The 15,547-nt window shown below is 33.4% G+C and overlaps 1 protein-coding gene across 2 annotated transcripts; it reads left to right on the top strand.

Moving 5' to 3' along the window:
- The first annotated feature begins 6,399 nt into the window (after positions 1–6,399).
- LOC132133597 (cAMP-dependent protein kinase type II-beta regulatory subunit-like) lies at positions 6,400–15,520 on the top strand. 2 transcript variants are annotated; one of them, XR_009429176.1, is made up of 12 exons: positions 6,400–7,074; positions 7,613–7,648; positions 10,754–10,806; positions 10,902–10,985; positions 11,772–11,878; positions 11,959–12,112; positions 13,245–13,346; positions 13,483–13,557; positions 14,734–14,802; positions 14,907–15,042; positions 15,123–15,314; positions 15,420–15,520. XR_009429176.1 is itself a non-coding variant. In XM_059546483.1 (11 exons), exons 1-11 carry the CDS (start codon positions 6,807–6,809, stop codon positions 15,254–15,256), a joined length of 1,218 nt encoding a protein of 405 aa, XP_059402466.1. In that variant the 5' UTR covers positions 6,401–6,806; the 3' UTR covers positions 15,257–15,514. The 2 variants fall into 2 exon arrangements, 1 of the variants encoding a protein (XP_059402466.1); XM_059546483.1 differs by having other exon boundaries at positions 6,401–7,074; positions 15,123–15,514.
- Positions 15,521–15,547: the final 27 nt, after the last annotated feature.

The following is a 15,547-nucleotide window of genomic DNA, read 5'->3' as shown; positions in this document are numbered from 1 at the left end:
TTAGTGGGTGTCTTCATGTAAATCAGAGGAAAATGGATATTTGTTTTTTTTTTAAAACAATATTGCAATTAAATTAAATGGAAAACTTTTACAATTTTGGAGGGGGGGGGGGGGACAACAAATTGAAAGCAGTATTACACTGATTGATTTTATGCTTAAACACTTTTTTTTACGTTTATTTATTTTTATTTATTATTTTCCCAAATGTTAAATATTATTTTATTTATTAATTAAATTATATATATAAGTGTATAAACCGTTTAACTAACTCACCATTTATTCAGTTTAATCGCACGCTATTCCGTTGAACCGCTTTTGTTTTGCATAATAAAAATCTAGAGCGGCCTCCCCCCTCAAGCTCCGCCTCCTTCACTTAAATCCGCCCACTCAACACGTCAATCACACCAATCCTGAAAAACGATTGGTTGCGCCCCTGTAACCAAGCACGCATAACGGAAGCCTTGTTTCTTAGCAACGAGGCGCCCGCGTCATAAAGACAAGAAAACACGTGTTGATTGCTTTGCTTTTTATTGACGTAATCAGAATAACGAGAGTTTAATATATGATAATATGAAAAACATATATAAAGAAATAAGAAGTTCTATTATAAAGTAATAACGCTGCTTAACAAATCAACGGTAAACACATCAAAGACTTATTAATGCATTTCTAGCAAAATAAGATAAGTAGATTACTACTGCATAATATTTATCCAGCTAGTCAAACTTTAAACTCTTTGAAATAAATTTTTCTTAACTATTATTTTTATTCATATTTATTCATATTTATTCATATTTATATCATATTTATTAATATTTATATTTATTCTTTATTCACAATAAAGTCTTTCCTGCTTGCTATATAAATAAGAATAAGAGCAGCAAATTTAATGACTATGATTTAATTATTTTTGATTAAGGTGTGCTTTGTTTACATGTGTATATTTTCCCTTTACATTTTTTAAATGTTTGTATTTCAATCCAGTGCTTTATTTTATTTTGCATTTTTTATTTTTGCATTATGAAAAAGGAAAACCCTTTGTCACAGAAAACAATTACATTTTATAACACACTGTATATACATTTTAATTTATTTATGATACATTTGATCAATTCTGTCCATCCAAGAAACTACATTGGGGTCGTGATCAATATCACTGACCAAATAAAATAGTATAAATTATAAGTGAGTTACAATATACAATATATCACACTACAACGCATATTTTCACTTTGACTAAAGTTTTTAACCTTTTTTGAGCCCCATTCATGTCTATATGTCTATTCTAGCTGTAGTTGTCTGTACAAACCTCTCTTTTGTGTCTGTTCCTGCTTACTATCGTGACAAAAACCACTGCAGAGATCATCCCCAGCAACATTAGGCCCATCAGAGAAGCATACACTAAATAGAAAGTGTCCAGCTGAGGGGTCACGTATGTTAAATGAACCGTGCGACTAACACACCAGTCTCTGGGACTGTCAAATAACTCCAAAACCCTGCAGCGATATGTGCCACCGTCCTGGATGGAAAGCTCAGATATGGTAATGTGATTGGGGTTTGATGCATTCAGCCGCTTCTTCATGTCCTCTTTCACAAAATTACCTTTTTTGTCGACTAGCAGATCTTCTGAGCTTTGATTGTACTCTTTGTACCACTGTACTCTGGCAAAGTATGACAGATTGAAAACGCACATCAACTCAGCACTGTCACCCGAAGCAAATGTGATATCGATGGGATCGAGAACGGAGCAGACGATAATGTTGAGTTCATTAAATGTCTCTAATTGGGAAAAACAGATGTATTTTCCAGTGTGGTACGGCAGGAGGTGAGGAATGACCAAAGAGTAGTTACTAGTCTCTGTTGCATTCAACATATTATACATTTCATCAGTTGATCGATTGGGAGTTATCCAATATATGTTTTCAGATGAAGATTTTTTAACTCCACAGGGCAATGTGTAACTCTCTCCTGAGACGAGGAAAATCTCCTGTCCGTCAATGTATAGTTCAATCCTCTTGTGGTTTTGGCATTGGTTGTCACTCCAAACCAAGCAACTAAAAAAACCATCATCTATTCTTGAAGTTTCTGATAAATGAATCCAAGAGCCTTTGTTCAGGACCTTCCCTCTGCTCCTAAGTGCATCAGGAATGATCTCCAGAGACACGCTGGTATCCAGAATCATTTCACTCGCCAATCTGAGATTTCCTGGTTTTAAATTCTGAAATACCTGAAGAGTTTCTCCACGACTGGAATTGAACGTCTGACAGGCGATGTGCGCAGTTTCACCATGAAGGTAATACAGTTTCTCTTTTTCCTCCATCTGAGCACAAACTATCACGTGAAAGCATCTTTTCTCCATAAGCAGCCCATTCTTCATGCATTCAGAGAAATACTCTTGATTTTCTGAAATATTTAGTAGGAAATATGCTGAGCTGGAATCTCTGGTGGAGTAATTGCTCAAAACGCGAGACTTGTCTGGATTTAACTTATACACCAAGACGTCTTGGTATATGCAGGGTATCTGAAGCACGGCCTCACCATTAGATCCAAACACAAAGAGAACTTCTTGTTCGAGAGACAGACTTGTGTTTATTAGGAGCATCAATAAAAAAAAATCCCTCACAAATGGTGACATCTTCTCTCTGTATGAGTTATAATTTTTGAGTGCCTTATCATTAAAGTAAGGGTTGCACAACATACCCTCTCAAAATATTCCGGAAATCAAAAAAAGAAAATAAGATTAAGCTGCTCAAGCTGACAAGTGTTCCCAAGAACATTTTTTCATTGGTATCTATACTTTCATGAACAATCTTTAACTTCCATGCATTCTTAAAAATAAAGGTTCTTTATTGGCATTGGTTCCATGAAGAACCTTTACCATCCATGGAACCTTTGCATTCCACAAAAGTTTTATAAATATATAGTAGAAAATATATAGTCTTCAGTTTGTTAAAATATTCTTAACAGAAAGAAAAAATGTTTTTTTTTCTTAATCTTAAGAATATTGTTCTACTATAAGGAACCTTTTGTGAAATGTAAAGGTTCCATGGATGTTAAAGGTCTTCGTGGAACCATCAGTCCAATAATAATAATAATAAAGCATGTCACTTTTTGGGGAAATGTAACTTTTTGTTGTAACTTTTTAGGGAGTTAAAAAGGTTCTTTAGATTATTAAAATGTTCTTCACACTAAGAAAAGAAGGTTATTTTAAGAGTTGTTCTTTGGGGAACCAAAAATGGTTCTTCTTTGCCATGACATCGCTGTGAAAAAAACATTTTGGAACTTTTATTTGTAAGAGTGGCTTGCAAAAACCTGCCTTGAGCAGTTAAGACGGCTTTAACCAGTTACTCATAAACTACTTGATATTGCACAACACTCTTCTTTTTTCTCTGATTTTCTCAGCTAATTAATCTTGATAATACGATATCTCACATCTTGCGTTTTAGTAAGTAAAACGCTTCTAAGAATTATCAAATGCAGAGGCCCTTCTTCCAAATCATCCTTTCTGTTTCCTTAATCAGTGTATAGGCAAGTACTGTTGCTCATTGTGAAAAATCCCATTGAAGAAGTCCACCAAATGCACAAGCAGCCAAATTTAGCCTTTATGTTTCTACTCCAGAGAAGATCAAATGATCTGAACTGCTCTCTACATTCATATTAGTGACTCCCAAGACATCTGATCCTTAAATAAGACATCAGGGAGATCTCTATTAAATCATCTGAGCTATACAAATATTGTCTTGGAAGAGAACATGAGCTGCACACAAATGCAGTAACATCAGAGTCATGTTACTTTCACATCACTGAACGTTTTGCAATCTTAAAAAAATTCTTATAATCAAAATCTGTTTTTGCTTTGCAGTTTTCAGTCTTGAAGATAGTGCTGGGAAATACTGTAATCTTGATGTAATTCAAAGGTGAAATGAATGTCACAGACACACAGAGTTGTTAACCCTTTCATGATCTAGAACACCAAAACAGGCTGAATATCCCTCTGAACAAGTGTGAATTTAGCATTATTCATATACTTTTGTAGTTTTTATTACTATGCACTAAATACTGTCTGTGATGCCAAACCAATGTGAGTTCACCATTAAAAGGGTTGATGACTAAATGAATGCATAAATAAATAAAATTCAATCATCTCCTCACAAGTCCTTCCAAACCCCTGTATCCAATTCGTTCTTCTTTGAAACATAAAATTATAAATTTTGAAGAATTTTACCCTACTGTTCTCCTCAATACAATGGGCCTGTCAAGGACAAAAAACATATTAAATGGACAAAAAGCACCATGAAAGAAACATAAGTCTATTATGTATATGACTTTGATAACCTTCCCTGAGGAACAAAATTAAATGTAAGTTATTCACTCTTAGTCTTTGCACTGAATCTCATTTACATCTCTGAATATTCAACAGAAAATAATCTTCAAATGTTTTCTTTCTGCGTTGCAAAGAAGAAAATCATTGAGGTTTGAAATGACATTTCCAAATACAGTACAGTAGTCTATTGGTCTTTGTTGGTTAAATCTTACACACACACACACACACACACACACACACACACATGCACACACACACACATGCACACACACACACACATGCACACACACACACACACACACACACGGCATGTTTTATCTATAAAACAAGCAAAATAATTCTTAATTCGGAGCCACAGTAAATACGACAATATATTTGTGGGCTCGTAAATTACAAATCATTTGTTGAAAAATCCATATTAGTTTGCAATATTCTACACAAAAATAAACTCATCATCAAAATAAACTCCAAAAGTTTACACCTAATAACCCTAATAACCCTAATAAAATAAAGTTAATTGTGACTTCTCATCTCACAATTCTGAATTTTACTTCTCACAATTGCAAGAAAACGTCTGAATTCTGAGATAAAGCCAAAATTACTTAAAAAATGATATATATATCTCTCCCATGGACATGCTGTCTAAACAACCAAACAGAGATGCACAAATTGTCTATCATAATTTGAAACATATTTTAACACTTCAAACAGATTAATTAAGAGTAAAACTTAAGTGGAAAAATGATGCACATTTATCTTTCGCTTATGTATTTCGTCAAACACAGAAGTAGCCTGAGCTATTTGACCCTTTGAGCTCTCTAGACAACATTTTAAATGAACTCATTTAATTAAATAGTGTCAATGTGAAAATATCTTGGTTAAAAATGATCTTAATTTTATTGTACTGTCTTTTTCTCTTTGTGGCACCTTGGCTCTCGACTGAAACTCAGACATTTGTGAGTGTCCGTCCACACAGTGACCAGCAGATGGCAGTCTGGCTGTGAGCTGGACAGTAGATTATCAAAAATGCAAAAAAAAAAAAAAAAAATTTAAAGGCAAAAATGGCAAAAATGGCCATGATTTTTGTGATCTGACTATCATTAATATTAATATTTGTCCATGTATGTTTATCTTTTATTTCCCAAAAAGTTATTTTATGTTCTATTCTATTCTATTCTAAACACTTAATAGATTTAGAGTGAGTTGGAAGGCCTCACACCTTTATATAATAACAATTTAATTGTTCCCAGAAGGTCAAACTCTGCTCTCCAATTTTAAAATGTATTCTCGCTTAATAATCTCAACATAATCAGCTCATATTTGTCATAAGAACGGGATTAACCAGCAACCCACTTAGTCTAATTCTGCTTGAGGTCTCGGTTTATCCATTAACTTAATTATTTTTGAAAGCGTCGCTCTAAAGAGGCACAACACTGAATATATAAAACTCTACCTCGTACCATCTTCTGCATTGTCTTAAATCTGTATTGTATGGTACAGTTTTATGTACAGTGATTGTAATGGTATTTTGATTCTGTTTATATTAGAGGAGACTGGGGCTAGTTGTCACACAGGACTGCAAGACGTCTTGCTGAACTGTTCTCTGGGTTTTTTTCATAAAAGTAAGGCTGGGGTAGGTTGTCACAGGAGATTTAGATTGTATATTGTAATTTTATATAGTATTTATATATAGCATAAATAAATACTGTAGCCTATATTTTAACTTTAGTTTATATAATATTTTTTTAAAAGGTACAAAATATTTTTTTCAAAAGTTTCTGATGGACACAATGTTATTTTTATTACCTTTTCCATTTTGTAATTTCATGAATAATTTTATTTCAACTTATGAAATAAAGGCCTATATCAATTTATTTGTATCTACTTATTTTAATATTAAACTTTGTTTCTGAGGGTGTATGGAAAATGTATGTAAAAGAGACAAAGTGTGACAACTAGCCCCGGTCATCCCTACCATAGTCCTGAATGATTTCCATATTCATATAGACCTGTGCTATTTACAAACACTTGCAATATGGCGATTTAAAATAATAGTATACTATAATAATACCATGGTACGTGTCCAAAAACGTATCTTTCGTGTGAAATCGCAGTGATTATTTAAGAGCTGGCGTCGCGTTCTAGCTAATCGCGTTGCGTTCGCGTTCCTCCTGCGCAAATCCCAGGATGCTGGTTGCCATGGTTTCCCGCATCACATGCGCGGCTTTCCTGGAGCCAGCAGCGCAAAAAAAAAAAGAAGGATGCCAGCTCTTGAATTCCCTGCCATTTTTACACCCTCAAATTAGAGGACACGGTCGGACACGAGAGGAAACAGACGCAGATGGCGGAACAGTGAGAGACCCGACGCGTTCCCTCTGACGCGTTTGAAGATCATTCTTCTCCGCTGACGCGCGGGGAGCCGGGACCGACTGTTTTACGCGCAAGATCCGGCCGAATTTTGCGCACATTTCACCGTCAGGAAATGAGTATAGAAATCCCCGAGGGCTTGACGGAGCTTCTGCAGAGCTTTACCGTGGAGGTCCTCAGGAACCAGCCGGGAGATCTGCTGGAGTTCGCGCTGCAGTACTTCACGCGCCTCAAGGAGAACGAGACGCGCGGCGGCGCGTTCGGCAATGAGCTCAATTCAGCCGCGCGAGCGGGGAAAGCCGTCAACTTCATGGAGGAGGCCATGCAGATCGACTCCGAAAACGGAGAGGAAGAGGATGACGATGATGATGAAGAATTCGTAGGTAATTCATGCGTGCGTGCGCTCTTCCTCCATTCATTGCGATGCTGGGACGCTGCGTCCATGCATCAGCTAGATCTCCATTCATACAGACATCCTGGATGCACAACAGCGTATGCTTTAATGAAAAAACTGCTCTTTTGTTCAGTGGTAATCCATGATCACACATCTCATTTTCTGAAGAAGGGGATCGGAACAATAAAACTAGAACTTAAACGGTCTAATCTGATTGTTTTTCTTGTTTTTGTTTGATGGACGATCTGGTTAATATTCATAGGCCCTGTGTGCATTAGGACAAAATATTGGCAAGAGGCCTTTTCCTGTCTTTTTTTTTTTTGCATGCAAATGCTTTGAGTTTCTATGTGATGTCAATCAGAGGGAGTATCAATTAAGAGGCAAACGTTTAGATTTTGGTCAGGCTGTGTGATAACAGATCCATCTAGGCCATTTCTGTGGCATATTGAATTAAATATTTTATAGCCATTTATATTCCGTTTTACTGTAATGCACTATATGAGTAATTTTTCTTTCTTTCCTTTCAGCTCCAGTTATCAACAGATTTGTCCGGAGAGCTTCTGGTAAGTCAGTTTCCGGCAACGCGGTATACTGTACCAGTCAGATTCAGTTAATATGATTATGAATTTAGGTGGGTTCCTGGAAAGAAAAACTAAAGCAAAATTTAGTAAATTCAGTCCAGTCAAAGCAACATGTCAAGTGCATTAATCTCATAAATCACATCTGCATGAGAGCTTTCAAAGAAGATTTATATTATGATAGTAATATACTGTTTAACCTGATTTGGTGACCAAAGACAATTTAAGGAATAGTTCACCTAAAATACAAAATGGCTGGAAATGTGCTCACCTTCAGGTCATCCAAGATGTAGGTGAGTTTGTTTCTTCAACAGGTTTGGAGAAATGTAGCATTGCATCACTTGCTCTCCAATGGATGTGAATGGGTGCCGTCAGAATGAGAGTCCAAACAGCTGAGAGAAGTGAAAAGCTACATTTTTGTAAAAAAACAAATCCATCATTTACATGTTTTAACTTCAAACTTTCTTCCAAATGCAAGTCTTCTATCCATAATATTGCTTTCTACAGTAAAAAATTTAAATCTTTTATGGATTATGGGCTCGCACTTTAGCCGGAATATGTGATTTAAAGTTAAAAAAAAAGAAAAGTTTTTTTCGCTTTACAAGACATAAATTTAACTGATGGACTGGAGTGCTGTGGATTATTATTGTGATGTTTTTATCAGCTGTTTGGAATCTCATTCTGACGGCACCCATTCACATCCATTGGTGAACAAGTGATGCAATGCTACATTTCTCCAAACCTGATTTATGAAACAAACTCATTTACATAGTGCATGGCCTGAAGGTAAGTACACTCTCAGCAAATTTTCACTTATTTTTGTGGTCAACTATTCCTTTAATTCAGTATTTTTCTTAAGATTTTCCAACTTATTGAACAGCCAACTCTGGCTGACTTGCATTTGTGGCCTATTGTCTTGTTAACATATCATTTACTGCTCTCACTGAGAGAATGAGAGAGCTAATGGTTTAATTAGCTAATGGAAGATCAGCTTTGTTTGCAGGACTAAAGTGTTTTAGATGCTGTAAAGTTCAGTCTCTCGTGGATCTCTATAAACCACAAGTGAAGACGGATGGAGCCGTTTTAATGTGCTGTGCTGACAGACTGGACTCAAATAGGAAATGAAGGCGGATTATAATGGACAAAAGTCGAAGTTTGGTGGTCAATTATAAAGAAATGAGTTTATAGTGTCAGGAAGAGGAACATATTCAGTCCTTATATTGATGTGATAGATAGACAGAGTAGATAAATCGTCTCTACATACATCTGTCAGGAACTTTTTTTTTTAATGAATACTTTTATTCGGAGAGGGTGCATTAAATTGATAAAAGAAAAATGATAGTGAAGACATTTATAATTTCTGTTTCACATCATTGCTCTCCTTTTGAAATTTGCAATAAACAAATAAACAAATATTAACCGTTTTAACACTTATAATAATCAGAAATGTTTGTTTGAGCAGCAAATCATCATATTATACTGATTTCTGAAGATCATGTGACACTGAAGACTGGAGGAATGATGCTGAAAATACAGCGCTGCATCACAGAAATAAATTACACTTTAAAATATTTTTAAATAAAAAAACTGTTATTTTAAGTTAAAATAATAATTCACAATATTACTGTTTTTACTGTATTTTTAGTCAAACAAATGAAGCCTCTGTGAATGTAAGAGTCTTTTAAAAACGTAAAAACATCTTGAACGAAGGTGAATGTTGTACTGTCAGCTGAACTGACAAACATTTCCTGCAGACTTTTCTCAAATAGTTCATCTAAAAATGACAGTTTTCTCATTTACTCACCCTCGTGTTGTTTCTAAACCCATATGACGGTCTTTCTTCTGTGAAACATAAAAGATGTTGTTTAAAGAACATCTGAGCTTCTGTTTTCCACACAATGAAAGAAAAAAGCATTGTAAATAAAAGTAGCTCATGGACTGCATGAGTGCTTCAGTTTTTGATGTGCTTTGGTAATTTAATTTTATTTAGGTTTATTTTTATTTAAATTTTTTAGTTTCCATTTTTAGTAATTTTAAGTGCTTTGTCATTTTATGGTTTAGGTTTAATTTATTTTATTTATGTCAGGTTTAGTTTTCATTTTGTTTTGTGCTTTTAATATATATATATATATATATATATATATATATATATATATTGTAATTATATTTAGGTTTAATTTATTTTTATTTCAGTTTTATTTCTTCTTTTTAGTAATTTTAGGTTGTTTTGTCATTTTATTATAAATATAACAATTTAGGATTAATAAATTTTTTATTTAATTTTTATTTTCAGTAATTTTGTTTTGTGCTTTTGATATTTAATTGTTTTATATATAGTATATATAACTTAGTTAAGTGTTAACGTATTTAGGTTTTTACTATTTTTATTTTTATTTCAGATTTCCTTTTCCTTTTTAGTAATCCCTTTTTATTTTAAATATTTATGTTCTTTTGTTATTTTATTTTAAATATTTGGATTTAATTTATTTTATGCCAGTTTTAATTTAATTAAATTACATTTTATTACTATTAAGGTTCAGATTATTCATTTCGGTTGTAGTTTTCGTTTTTAGTAATTTTTTTTATGTGCCTTGGGCTTCTTTTTATTCGTTTTTTTTACTTGCATGTTTAGGTCATATTATTTTTATTCATAATTATAGTTGACATATTTCAGTTATCTGCCAAAGCAGTGTTTCTAATTTTAGATTTGATTGGTTTAGATTTGTGTGAGAAACATACCTAAATGTAATCTTTTATTCACTGAAAACCTTCTTCCAGCTCTTGAAGAAAACTGTAACTTGTCTTCAAGTTTATAAAAGAGCATCTTGGACAATCTGCTAAACATCTCCTGTAGTGTTTCACTAGAAGACTCATTATTACTGTATTGTAATTGTTATGATTTAACCATTTAAACAATCCAATAATCCAGCGTTTGAATGAAGACATTAAGATGCTCTTAAAATGGCTTGTTTTTATCATAACAGGTTGCACAAAGCTCTGTATTTTAATGCATTGTCTAGACTGTTTGGTTTTATTTGTTTTGGACTCTTAACCTGCTTCTGGTTTCCTAATTCATTGGTCTTTGGACAGTTTGTGCGGAGGCGTACAACCCTGATGAAGATGAAGAGGAGAGGGAACCCAGGGTGAGTTTACACAGCGACACAGTTACTCCTCTTTTTTAATGCATTTCTGAGGCATCTGCTTCCCAGTATCCCATCATGCTTTGCTGTGCCCTCAGGTCACTCACCCCAAAACAGACAAGCAGAGACAGAGACTACAGGAAGCCTGCAAAGACATCCTACTGTTCAAAAACCTGGACCAGGTAAGATTATCAACTGTTTGGGAGAGAATAAAATGCAAGGTTGGGCTATATTTGTTTTGTTTTCATTGAACCAATAACCGTAACATGGATGATTTGTTTAGTATATTTTTAAAAAGTTGTCTCATCTTGCATATTATGTAAAAAAATTAAAAAAATGAACCTGTCAACATCTACTCACCTTAATGATGTTGCTATTTTAGTATTACTTACTGTACATACTTTTATAGTTTTTATTACGATTTTTAGATTAATTTTGATCAATTTTCTTATGTGCTTTTGTAATTTTTTTAGTTTACCAATTAGGTTGGTTTCAGTTTTATTTGCTTCGTTTTGTGTTTATTTATTTTTTTATGTCAGTGTTATATCAGTTTTAGATTATTTAAGTTATCAGCCAAGGCAGCATTTTGGTTTGGTCATTTCGTAATATTTACATTTTATTTTATTCCAACTTAATAAAAAAGTATAATTTGAGATACTTGAGTTAATTTAATTTATATGAGTTTTTATTAAGAATTCATTTAAATGTTTTTATTTTCATTTCATTAAAACTTTTGTTAATTTTTATTTTTGGTGTTTTTTTTTTTTTTTTTTTTACATAATTGTAATATAACAGGTTAATTAAATTTAGTAATTTTTTCAGTTAATGCATTTTATTTCAAGTAATTTTTTTTATGGTTTTAGATTTAGCTTACTATGATAACACTGGGATCGAACCCTGAAATATGTTAAATATCTCCTTTCCCTTAAGCACATTCAAGGCTCATATTTGTCTCTCCAAACCACCAGGAGCAGATGTCTCAAGTGTTGGATGCCATGTTTGAGAAGGTCGTGGTGACCGGAGAGCACGTCATCGATCAAGACGATGATGGAGACAACTTCTACGTCATTGAGAGGTATAAATGATGGTCTTGAGGTCGTGCTGCTGGTGTCTGAACCTTTCAGACGCTGAGATCTGGTTGTGTTTCTGGTGCAGAGGAACGTTTGACATCATGCTGAAAGCGGACGGCACCAGGCGGACCGTGGGCTCTTATGACCACCGTGGGAGTTTTGGAGAGCTGGCCCTGATGTACAACACGCCGAGGGCCGCCAGCATCATCGCCTCCTCGTCTGGAGCCCTCTGGGGCCTCGTGAGTCAGCTCTGTGTCTCATCATGTCCCAGGGTTATCATTTATGAAAGCCCTTATCTGCCGCAGAAATAAAAAAAAGATAAAAAGGTCATTGTGAAATTTTATCTTTCAATTTAGACTTTTTTTTCAGTGAAAAAAGTCAGAATTGCAAAATTCTTTTGTTCAGTTTTGAGAAAAACGAGTTAGAATTGCGAGATAGAAAATCTTACAACTCTGACTTGTAATTCTGAAAAAAAAGTCTGAATTGTGAGACATAAAAGCAGAATTGTGTGAAAAACAATGTTAGAATTGCAAGATTTCTTGTTGTTTTTTGCAACAAGCTTCCGTAAAAAAATAAAAAAATAAATCAAAAACAGATTTGTCATAATTTACCTTTATTTATTTATTTACTTATGTTTGTCATTTTGTGGCAGATATTAGCTTCCATATTTAAAACCATAAAAATTTAATTTAGGGAAACAAAATAAACATTAATTTATAACAAAATAAAATATATTTTTAAAACTTTTTTATTTCAGCTGTTTGCCAAGGCAACATTTCTAATTTTCATTAAAAGTTGAAGTACTAAAATTACTAAAACTAAAATGTGAAAGTAATAAAAATGATATAGAAAATTAAAAAAAAAAAAATTAAATTGTGAGATGTAAAATATGTAAAAAAAGAAAAATCTCACAATTCTGTATTTATATCTTGTAATTCTGAAAAAAAGTCTGAATTGTGCGATATGAATACAAAAACACAACAACAACTTTAACTAAAATTAAAACTAAAACATAAATAATAAAAATAAAATCTAATTCAAAATATTAACTAAAAATAACGGTATATCAGTGATAATTAATTTACTCACCCATAATTTAATGAATTTGCAGTAGCGTGAATAAAAAAAATTAAATAGAAAAACAACAACCTGGTATTTAAGTTTACAGTAAAATCAGATATTAAATATATTGTTGTTGTTTTTTCTCCAAGTGCATTTCATGTATTATTTGTGCTAGAGCGCCCTCTGCTGTTCACAGAAAGTACTGAAATTACAGGATTATAAAGACTCGATCTCTCTTTCTATGCCTTTCTTTGCTTTCCTGGAGGGTTAAAAATAATCTTGTTGTTTTCTTTGTTTAAATGTTTCTAGGATCGGCTGACGTTCAGAAGGATCATCGTAAGGAACAACGCGAAGAAAAGAAAAATGTACGAAGCTTTCATCGGGACTCTTCCACTGCTCACGTCTCTGGAGGTTTGAACACACACACTTTTGGATTCGTCCCTGCAACTCGTACCAAAATATTATCTGCTAACTCTGTTTCATTGTCTCGGGAGAAGTCATTTGAGTTTGTGTTGATACTATAAATGACTGCGTCTCTTGTTTGCAGGTTTCAGAGAGGATGAAGGTAGTTGATGTGCTGTCGACCAAAGTGTTCAACAGTGGAGAACAGATCATCGCTCAGGTTAGATCGCAGAGATTTAAGAGATTATTACGGGTTCCTTCAGTCATAATAAACCTGGACATTTGAAAGAACTTCAGTGATTCAGACCTAGACATTTCTTTTACCATTACATTTCTGTATTCATGCTCAGCACTTATATATTTCATCAGATTGAGCACAATTTGTAAGTACAAACTGGTGATAAAGTAATTTGAATTAATGGTTCATCCAATTTAAGTAATTTAGCTATCTATTATAATATGTATAATTATGTCGTAATATAATATTTAAATCGGTCAAATTGATTATTCACAACCAAAATAAAAGTTTGCCTTTACACAATATATGCATGTAATGTAATAACGTATGTGCTGTATACACACACACACACACACACACACACACACACATTTAAAGAAATACACACACACATATACACATGTAAATAATTTTTTAAATAACTTAAATATTAATTCACTTGACAGCCCTTATTCATATTTGTATACTGTACTGTATATAATAATTAATTATTAATATTTTTTATAATTAGTATATACTAATTTAGATCAATGGACAAGTATACACTGTTTAGATCAATTTGACAGCCCTAAATATAATATAATATAATATAATATAATATAATATAATATAATATAATATAATATAATATAATATAATATAATATATTTTTTTATAAGAAATTAATAATTTTATTCAGCAATGGTTAATTATTCAAATAAAAATTACAAATAATTACAATTAAATACATTAATAATGTTATAAAGCGATTTCTATTTCTTTCACATGCTGTTTTCTGTGTTATTTCTATTAATTTAAGAATCCTGAAAAAACAATAAAATACCACAAAAATGTGATCAGTTTTCAACATTGATGATAATCAGAAATGTTTCTTGAGCAGTATATTATCATGATTTCTGAAGATCACGTGACACTGAAGACTGGAGAAAAAAAGTCAGCTTTGGTCACAGGAATAAATTACATTTTATAGTAAATTCAAATAGAAAACAGTTCTTTTAAATTGCAATAATATTTCACAATATTGCTGATTTTTCTGTATTTCTGATCAAATAAATGCAGCCTTGAAGACACTTCTTTCAAAGATATTTAAAAATCTTACTAACCCCAAACGTTATATATCTGTAGTGCTTAGTGTGTATCTAACCGCCTTGTTTTCAGGGTGATCTGGCAGGATCTTTCTACATTGTAGAGTCAGGACACGTTAGGATCACTATGAGGAGAAGCAAGGTGAGTTAAATGATCAGCACAATCCAGTTCATTATGCATCCTAATAAACCCAGAAATCCTTCAGCTTGATTCACTTGCATTTACATGAAATTGGTTTTTCTTAGTCAAAAAACGACACTGAAGACGAGGAGGTGGAAATCGCCACATGCTCAAGAGGCCAGTATTTTGGAGAGCTTGCACTCGTCACTAACAAGCCACGGGCAGCATCTGCATACGCCATGGACAATGTCAAATGCTTAGGTAATGCTTTCTAAATGATAAAACATAATGCATCGCAGCTGCACAGCGGGTCATGTGATCCTTCACCTTGTGATTCACAGTAATGGACGTGCAGGCGTTTGAGAGGTTATTAGGCCCCTGCATGGACATCATGAAACGAAACATAGCCAATTACGAGGAGCAGCTGATCATGCTCTTCGGGAGTCGTATCGCAATAGAGGAGCCGAATGCATGAAATCAGTTAATCAATAAACACCACAAACTACAAATGCAACATGAAATGATGAGAAATGGTAAGTAGAGGTCCGTCACCATGGTTTAGAAACATTAACTTTAGATCATAAACTTGACGTTATTGTTTTGCGTTCACAGATGATCAATGATCATGATTTTTTTAGATGTGAAAAGCCAGATGTGAGCATTTTCCTCCGGGGTACTCGAGGTTTCCTCATAGTTATTTGGTCCGGGGATTTGATATCACTTTTTTTTATTTTTTTTTTATCTGGGTTTGTGTTTCTTTCACATG

The sequence above is a fragment of the Carassius carassius genome, chromosome 50 (genome assembly GCF_963082965.1).
Source record: "Carassius carassius chromosome 50, fCarCar2.1, whole genome shotgun sequence".
NCBI classification, from domain to species: Eukaryota; Metazoa; Chordata; class Actinopteri; order Cypriniformes; family Cyprinidae; genus Carassius; species Carassius carassius.
The sequence above is the reverse complement of the archived record's forward strand: the minus strand, read 5'-3'. Positions and strand labels throughout refer to the sequence as shown.

What these genes read in the sequence shown, in the direction of transcription:
- LOC132133597 (XM_059546483.1), top strand. Translation starts at nt 6,807, where the DNA reads ATGAGTATAGAAATCCCCGAGGGCTTGACGGAGCTTCTGCAGAGCTTT. An exon ending in ATTTGTCCGGAGAGCTTCTG is followed by an intron (nt 7,649 to 10,753) that starts GTAAGTCAGTTT and finishes GTCTTTGGACAG; the next exon opens with TTTGTGCGGAGGCGTACAAC. An exon ending in CTGGAGCCCTCTGGGGCCTC is followed by an intron (nt 12,113 to 13,244) that starts GTGAGTCAGCTC and finishes AAATGTTTCTAG; the next exon opens with GATCGGCTGACGTTCAGAAG.